Below are 9,133 nucleotides of genomic sequence, written 5' to 3'. Positions count from 1 at the left end.
TTCTCTCTTGTTCCGAGGTCACCGTAGCCACCAGATCCAGTCTGTATCCAGATCAGAGGGTCACTGCAGTCACCCGGATCCAGTTCGGATCCAGACCAGATGGTGGATCAGCACCTAGAAAGGACCTCTACATCCCTGAAAGACAGCGGAGACCCGGACAACTAGAGCCCCAGATACAGATCCCCTGTAAAGACCTAGTCTCAGAGGAGCACCAGGACAAGACCACAGGAAACAGATGATTCTTCTGCACAATCTGACTTTGCTGCAGCCTGGAATTGAACTACTGTTTTCGTCTGGTCAGAGGAGAACTGACCCCAACTGAGCCTGGTTTCTCCCAAGGTTTTTTTCTCCATTCTGTCACCGATGGAGTTTCGGTTCCTTAGCGCTGTCGCCTCTGGCTTGCTTAGTTGGGGTCACTTCATCTACAGCGATATCGTTGACTTGATTGCAAATAAATGCACAGACACTATTTAACTGAAAAGAGATGACATCAATGAATTCAATGATGAACTGCCTTTTACTATCATTTTGCATTATTGACAAACTGTTTTCCAAATGAATGTTGTTCAGTTGCTTTGACGCAATGTATTTTGTTTAAACCGCTATATAAATAAAGGTGACTTGACTTGACTGGCTTGAAAAGCTCATATAAACTGGTCTTGACTTGGTTTTTCCAAGAATCTTTCCACCTTGCCCAACGTGGATCATAACTGAAGCATTCATAACCGAAATCAAAGGTTTATACTGTAAATATGTCCTCATCTAAAACAAACTAATGTGATGCTGCTGGTTGTGTGTAAAAGGATATACTGTATGGTTCATGTATTCACACTTATGTTATTACAAACCAGTATGTCTTCTTTCTTCTAGTAGAGTGTAACCTCTTCAAATTGAAATCATTCTGGGCAAACTATTTTAGGAGGTGGATTCATGTTCATTGGCTACATATTTTTTTCTGGTAAAGCCCTATTAACTTACAAATAAAATAAAATACAATGATATTCTTCTGAGAACCATATAAAATAAGTTTTATAAATTTTCTCATTTTTACACGATTACATTGTTGGAGCATAAGATAGAAATGGAGATTTATTTAATATATATATATATATATATATAACAGTAATTTTTAGGTTCAAGTCTATTTTGTTCCTGATATAATCAATGTACGTATTTATTGTCATATTAATGTGTTCTTGGGGCAACGTGTACTAACAAAATAAGTACAATAATGAGAGCAATAACATGAAAACATTTTCATATGACATATCATATTCATAGAAATATTGATATATACAATCTTTTCCTATTACTCATTATGTTTACCTACACTGAGTGATACGCATGAAGTATGTCCTGGTGTCCTCTACATACAGTGGAGCTGTATATGAAACTCAGAACAAAGCCATATTCTGCTTTGAAACCTACTAAAGTTGTACTGAGACGAGGAAAAATATTTAGGAGAATAGTCTGATTTAAATGATAATTACAAAATATTATCATATTTCTATCACACAACTTAATTTAGTCATACGGTCAATATCTGTCGTATTTAAAGGACAAATGTATGCTCTATGTCCAAAAATCAGACCCTTTCTATGACTTCCTTTCTTCACATTGCAGTGTAGACTAATAGTAACATGATCAATTGTTTTACGTCTTGTCATTATTGCTGTTTGGGTTATTTAGAATTATTCATTCTCTGTTTATTTCTGTTAAACTTTCATTTTCTCATAAAGCCCCTCCCCTTCTGATAAGATATAAAATCAGCACTCAAACTGAAACATTTCATTCACCTCCTGATCAAAGATGGATATTCAAATCTCAGCTTTTCTTCTGTTCGTTCTTTTCACTGCAGGTACAAAGACAGATCATGCTTTTGCTGCTATGGAGTTTAAATACAGATCACTGATGTCTCTCTCTGTTTTATTACTGAAGGACACTCTCTCAGCTGCTATCAGTGCAGGAATGAGACGAGTTCTTGTGCGGATCCTGAGATGAAAACATGTCCCAGTGGATATTCCAAGTGCATGAATGTAACAACAGTATGGAAAGTTGGTAAGTCTAATATGATTTATTGAAATATTGTTATATTTGACTAATACAGATGCTGGTATTATTTAATTCTGTTGAAACAATGGCAATGTAAATTCTCACAGAACTGCTAATTGTTTTTATATATTTTACAGAATATTCTATATAGATTTCTACTATTTTATTTTTTATTGCTATAAAAAAAATTCAATCCAAAAAATGTTTTTTTTTTTCTACTTGTACATATTAAAAAAATTATATATTTCCATCAAAATAATGAGCAGTTGAACTGGACTTTTCTGTATTATTCATGTATTTTAGGTGCAACTAAAGTGAATGGTAGATATTGTGCTGGTAACTGTACAAGTGGGTCGATGAACTACGGGTTTGCACAGGTTTCTTATTCCTGCTGTGACACTGACCTTTGTAACGTCACATATGCTCCAGGTATTATACTTTATACTGACCACAGAATCAATATGTTAGATTAAAACTAATTTTTACTTCCATATGATATTTATTAAGGAAATAAAATGCAGAGTGCAACTTTATTTTCTACCAGTTGATGGAGCAGCTAAAGGAGTGTTGTTTCATTAGATTTGAATGAAAATAAAAGAACAGTCTTGTTTCCCTCCTGTAGATCCCAGCACTAACACTACCAGTGGAAAGAAATGTTACTATTGTGATGGTCAGAACTGCTCAAACACAGTGAACTGTTCAGGGAGTGAAGACTATTGCATTTCAGTGGCAGGTGACAATCAAGATTCAAGTTGTTATTTGGTTTCTCCATTATTTAGTATTCTCCATCAAATGTCTGATACCGATTGCTCTCTTAGACTAACATCTGTTTTCTTTCTTTTCATCAGTGAATTACAACAAACCATGGCTTCTAAAAGGCTGTGTCTCTAAATCTATTTGTGATTATGCCAACATATCTTTTAGTAGTGTTTATGGCATCTCATGTTGTGAGGGGGACTTGTGTAATGGCGTTTATAATGTCACCCAGAACATCACCCAGAACGTCACCCAGAATGTCATCCAGAATTATATACAGAACATCATTCAAAACATCATCCAGAACTCAATCCAGAACGTCCCCCAGAGCGTCACTCAGAGCGTCCCCCAGAATGTCTCTCAAAACGTCACTCAAAACTTCACTCAGAGCGTCACTCAGAGCGTCCCCCAGAATGTCTCTCAAAACGTCCCTCAAAACGTCACTCAGAGCGTCACTCAGAAAGTCCCCCAGAGTAGTAACAGTGCTAAGAGTATCACCCAGGGCTTCATGTTATTATTGATTGTTAACTTAATTAAGTAAACAATAAATAATAAAATAACAAAGAAGCAAATTTCGAGCAGTAGGATAAATATAGACTATTACTATTACTAATAGATCACTATGTCTGTTGTTGATTGGTAGACGCATATTTTCTTATGACGTGTGTGCATGAAAAAAAAATTGGAAAGTGATAAAACAGTTTGCTTTTGCTAGATTTGTGTGTTAGTGTGTGTGTGTGTGTGGTTTTGTGTCTAGCATTATGGGACAATTGTGTGGAGCTAATTTTGTGCCAATATTCATCAAACAAATCCAGCGTTTTGCAAATAAACACAATTAGTTTTGCAAAGAAAAACTCGCCCTTTCAAATAAATGCAAAGTGATTTGCAAATACAAAACTCTATTTGAGAGAAAATGCTGGATTTGTTAGATGAATAATGGCATAAAATTAGCTACATACAACCGGCCAAAGATTAAGAAAACATGTCTAACCATATATATGAGTGATATGTATAATTGTAATTATTTTCACCCCCACAAACGGTTAGACATGTTTGCTTAATCTTTGGCCAATTGTCCCATAACTCTAGACACAAAATCAAACACTCTGTAACTCACAACTCCTAATATTTACATTGAAGACATTAATAATCATTCAGTGTGACTTCTCATATACATAGACCAAGAGTGTAGTATGTAATATTGACAGCTAGTGGTTTAAATGAGGACTGCAATCCAAGTTCAAAATATCTCTTTCAAGTGTAGAAATGGGAAAAATATACTGTAATTTCCCTACTGTATTGTAAAACAAAATAATATACAGTGCAGTTGTTTTGCAATTTAATGCTATTACTGACAAAGGAATGATAGAAATAAAATTTAATAATTATTATATTCTAATTTGTGTGGATTCCTAAAACACCAAAGTGAATGTAATGTAGTCTGAGACAGTATATCATTTTGAAGTGATAGGGTGTCCACTGTTTCCAGATGTCTGGACGCCGGTTCCATAGGGTGCTCCATCTCTGAGTCAGTAGATCTTTCCTCAGAGGAATCTGCCAGGGAGGGGCTGTCGTGAGGAGCACGTTTCTGGAATGGAAAACAGGTCTACCTGAGTGGCTCCGAAACGTCTCCAAATCAGCTGGACCATCTGGGGATGGAGTTACCATTCTCCCATTCTGTCTGTTCGGCCGAATACAACTCCATAATGAGAAAAGAGATCCTCTGCATCTGGGAGAGTTTGCTCTTTTCCCAGTTGACACCAGGTCCCTGTGCTCACACAACTGATCCCTAGACTGTGATAGTATAAGCCAGTCGTCAAGACCCCTCCCCCCTTTTGTGTTATTTAATTACTCTTATTATTATGACCATAATTGTTCTACTTACTGTATCCATTGTTGTTGGTCTTTTTTTGCTGTTTTTTTTTTTTTTACTTTTTGTTTATACATATTTTTTCTATCCTGTGTATAAATATCAAAACTAATAAAAAGACAATAAAAAATGCCGGGCATAGCCAAGGCTGATGGTCTGCAGAGGCCAGCGAGATGGGCCCCAGGTACCGTGCAAGCAGGATCAGAGGAACCACCACTGTACCTGGAATGGGGCAGCAAGGTGGAATGCAGGGACCCAACTTGGGTGGCTTGTGAGCAGACTGAAGAAGGGTCGGAGTGTGCGGTGCACTGCTTACCTGGTTCCACAAGATGGCAGAGGGTACATGATTATGGCCTTTGTTAACATTCTTGAACCGTCCGCTGCTGTCTACCGGCAATGGAAAAGGATGACTGTAGTCCGTTTGCAACTTTTCATCCCCTCCCAGGATCCAGGGACAGAGAAAACCGCTCTCTTATTGAGATTTTCCAGATTCTCTACCTGGCCCTCCTACTCCAGGGGAGGGATTGGTGCCTTCACCATCCTCCAAAGAGCAGCTTCCTCCCTCTCTGGATCGCCTCCTCCAGGGGAGGGATTGGTGCCTCCACCATCCTCCAAAGAGCAGCTTCCTCCCTCTCTGGATTGCCTCCTCCAGGGGAGGGATAGGTGCCTTCACCATCCTACAAAGAGCAGCTTCCTCCCTCTCTGGAGCCTCTTGCTCTTCCACCCACCGCCAGGTTTGAAGGGGGCTAGGAGGGGTGGGGCGGCCTGCCTACGTCCAGCTCCATGGTGCTGCTTGCTTGAGACTGCTGCGGATGCAGCGCAGGGGCAAACACCGGTCTGGGACACGGGGGCATTAAGGAACTGAACTTTGTCGGGATCCCTCATATTGACCAGACACAACCAGAAATGGCACTACTGGACCACAAGTGTAGAGATTTGCATGACCCAGAGAACTCGTGGTGACCTTTATTGCTCGAAGCACGAGGTTAGTAGAGATTAAGAGCTCTTTCAGATCTTCCAGATCATGACCACCCTCGTGCAGGTCCTTCAGTGCCTTGGCCTAACGTACCTGCAGTAACACCGTTGTGTATATGGCAGAGGCAACTTTTCTACAGCCATCCCCGGACAGGCCAGACGAGTACCTACAGACCCAGGAAGGGAGGCATGTTTTGCCCGGTCAGGTGGAGGCAGTGTTAAGATACCCCCATGTACTCCCAAGCTGCACCACTGTTGAGGGTAATGAGAGAGGAGAAACCAACAGATCGGTGTCTGTCAGTAAAAGGGACCATCCATGACCTGGTGAGCTTCTCATGCACCTCCAGGAAGAAAGGCACTAAGACAAGGTGCTGAGAACCAGAGCGAGCCACCCCAAGAAACTAGTCGTCCAACCTAGAAGGCTCAGGACATCTGGTGGAGGTTTCCACTCAATACCTACCTCTCTCAGCAGCCCGAAAAAGCATAGCCAACATCTCCGGATTTGATTCAGGCCTTGGGGGGCAGCTGTGCTGGTATTCTCTTTGGAGAGGGCCCAACACATTCTTTTTACGACTCAACTGGTTGCAAAGTGCTAGAGGAGTGATGGTCCCCCGAGGGTTGGTTCCGTGAAGGGTTTGACACCACTGTAACCCTCAAACCAACCGTGCTACTGCTGGCAGAGATGGTCATCTTCATGTAATGGAAACATGACTCATCTGCAAACACCACTTCAGCGTGTTTAATGCCAAGTCACGCAAGGCAGAGATCATGACCATCACCTATTGCCAGGTAATGACCATCTTTAAAAAGACCATCTGTTGTCTCTACAAAGAAGCACCTGTGTATGCTCTTTTAGAGAAATAGGCTCTTTCAGGGAAAAGCTATTTTAGTTCCTAAGACGCACAGTGGAAATTACCATTTGCAGGACAATGGGGTAGTGTAGCCTAAAGTGCGCGACCCACTTGACACAGGAATGACCACCGCTGAAGCGCTATCCACCAACATAAGAAGCTCCCTAGAGTGCACTGAAATGATCACACATGACGCAGTTTGGTAGGAGAAAAATGATGTTGTCACTCGGCTCTGAAGCGAAAACTTGGTATGCGTTGCACCTGCTGCTTTTTCATGCTCACACTGTGATCAGCAGCAGCTGGATGCAATAATCTCATGCCAATGTTCATTGGCTCATTTAGTTGACACATTTAAAGTAGACTGGTCTCTAAAAAAACTCCATGTTTGAGCAGTACTTCCTAGATTATACATCACTTTTAATCATGTTCCCCACAATTCTAATCACATTGTAAAAATTTGTCAATATCAAAACTTTGTTAGTTTTTGCTTAAAAGAGAAAGAAATATCTGCCAGTGGGGAAAGAAAAAATAATTTTATTTTGCCTTTGAGTCAAGATTAAAGTTAGTACACTTTCAAAAATAAATGGAACTTTTACTTCAAGTATATTTTTCTAATACATACATATATAGAGATAGTTGCCAGATCCAGGTATTATAAGCATTTTTAACTTGTATCACTGGTACTTAAACTAGCTGTAAAAAAAAGTCCATGGACAAGTTGTTGCTAACAAGATATGACATTCAGTCAGAAATGCTATCAACGCTGTCAGAACGTGTAGCATGGAACACTAATGCAGAGATCTGTAGAACGAGTAGGGTACAGAATGAAATGAAATACACAAACACTAGCAAATCTACGCTAAGTCATTCAGTATAGTATAAAGACATTCAGTATCATGCTATAAACATTCATAAGAGCACTAGACAAAGTTATCAACTATATAATGATTCTAAATAAAAGCTATAACAGCAATATGTATGGTTGCATGAATAATAAACAACTGATAAAATTATCCACCCCATAAAAATAAATGCTTTTCTGATGTGATTTGAAATTTGAATCCCGGATCAATCTCAGTGAAATGAATGCGACACACATTTTACCATCTGCACCACTAGAGCTGATAACTGTTGTTTGTCTTTTATAGTGTTGATTAGCCGAAACACAAGTTGGTGGGTGGAGTGTAAATCGACACTCCGTTATAGAACTCCCATAGGACCTCACTAATTTTCAATGCCTGGCTACAGGCATGAAACCTGGTACTACTTCTAATGAATTGTCATAATTATAAATACTGGTCTGGTCTGTAGAGCAAATTGTTTTGCCATTTACTGCACTTTATTCTTCTAGTTATTTCCATATTGTAGCTGATAAATCTGAAGTCTTGCAAATTGAATCTTTTGATCTGAAGAGACGCCATTAATGATTTGTCCAGCGTGTTCTCCTGGAGAATGAATGGATAGACATGGACCTTCAGAAATGAAAACATGGATCACAAATGTTTGACCTAAGAAGCTTTCGTTCCTGTCTGTCTTTTATATAGCTTTGGTCTGAAGAGACGACATGAATGATTTGTCCAGGGTGTTTTCCTGGAGAATTAATTTAAACATGAAAACATGGATCACAAATATTTGACCCAAGAAGTTTTTTTTTTTTATATAGGTTGCTGAAATGATTTTGAGTCTATTTATTATTTTCTCTTAAAAAAAATTTTTATTTAAAGATGTGGTTGGAAACACAGGCAGTGGGGAACAAGAAAACTCAAAATAAGAGTCCACAAAAAAATCAAGATGGGAACATAGACTGAAATCACGATCCCTTACGAAAAATACGTTTATCCAAGTGTGCTATTTGTATACTTTTAAACTTAAAATAGGAAAGTATGCATTTAGTTTACTTTTTATGTACTTCTCAGAAATTACATTTAAGTATAATTGACTTATACTTACAAAAAGTATAAATATATTTGAGCTATACTCCTAGAATCCATTATTATATGGTAGAGGGCGCTAGTACACATCTTCTGTACAGAATTTCCAAAAAAAAACACAAGTGAAGAAGAAAAGGAATCAACAGACACTAACACATGTAACACGATCATCTGAAATGAAACTGTAACATTATGGAATAAAATGTTGACTGATGAAGAGGTAATAATTAAGTCTAGCTTTGGGCTGTTGATTGACTCCATCTATGTTTTGATTATTATTCTGAATCCAATTCATAGTCTTTTTTCAGCTTTTTCTTCAAAATGTTATTTCTTTATTTTTTATGAAACCTACCGATATTAAAGTGTTTTAGAAAAGAATGCATGAAGCTAGAATAAAATGTTTTTGTTTACAAGCAGATACCCTGTTCTTTCTTTGGATGTTTTGTATGTTCAGATAACCATATAACAAAATATATAAAAAATAAAACCTAAATAGGCACATATGATGTAAAGTTCACTTAAAGAAAACTTATGAGTATACTGACAGTATAAAACTACTAAACTAATAGTTTCCTGAGACCATACTTTAAAGATTACAAAGTACTTAATTAGTAAACCATCAGTATACATGCACATAAGTTAATTTTAATATAATTGCAGTACAAACTACCAGCACAGAGATAAACTGGTTGTGTACT

At 38.2% G+C, this 9,133-nt stretch overlaps 1 protein-coding gene across 1 annotated transcript; it reads left to right on the top strand.

Moving 5' to 3' along the window:
* Positions 1 to 1,785: 1,785 nt before the first annotated feature.
* LOC113079804 (urokinase plasminogen activator surface receptor-like) lies at positions 1,786 to 6,809 on the top strand. Its single transcript, XM_026252028.1, has 5 exons — positions 1,786 to 1,858; positions 1,939 to 2,058; positions 2,356 to 2,481; positions 2,675 to 2,785; positions 2,901 to 6,809. Exons 1-5 carry the CDS (start codon positions 1,810 to 1,812, stop codon positions 3,347 to 3,349), a joined length of 855 nt encoding a protein of 284 aa, XP_026107813.1. The 5' UTR covers positions 1,786 to 1,809; the 3' UTR covers positions 3,350 to 6,809.
* Positions 6,810 to 9,133: the final 2,324 nt, after the last annotated feature.

Source organism: Carassius auratus, unplaced genomic scaffold (genome assembly GCF_003368295.1).
Source record: "Carassius auratus strain Wakin unplaced genomic scaffold, ASM336829v1 scaf_tig00029285, whole genome shotgun sequence".
Taxonomy (NCBI): Eukaryota; Metazoa; Chordata; class Actinopteri; order Cypriniformes; family Cyprinidae; genus Carassius; species Carassius auratus.
Note: the sequence above shows the minus strand (reverse complement) of the source record. Positions and strands in the feature narration are given on the sequence as shown.

Excerpts from the sequence above, each read along its gene's own strand:
- LOC113079804 (XM_026252028.1), top strand. The coding sequence starts at position 1,810 with ATGGATATTCAAATCTCAGCTTTTCTTCTGTTCGTTCTTTTCACTGCA. Across the intron at positions 1,859-1,938 it reads GTTCGTTCTTTTCACTGCAG|GACACTCTCTCAGCTGCTAT; the intron begins GTACAAAGACAG and ends TTATTACTGAAG. Across the intron at positions 2,482-2,674 it reads TAACGTCACATATGCTCCAG|ATCCCAGCACTAACACTACC; the intron begins GTATTATACTTT and ends TCCCTCCTGTAG.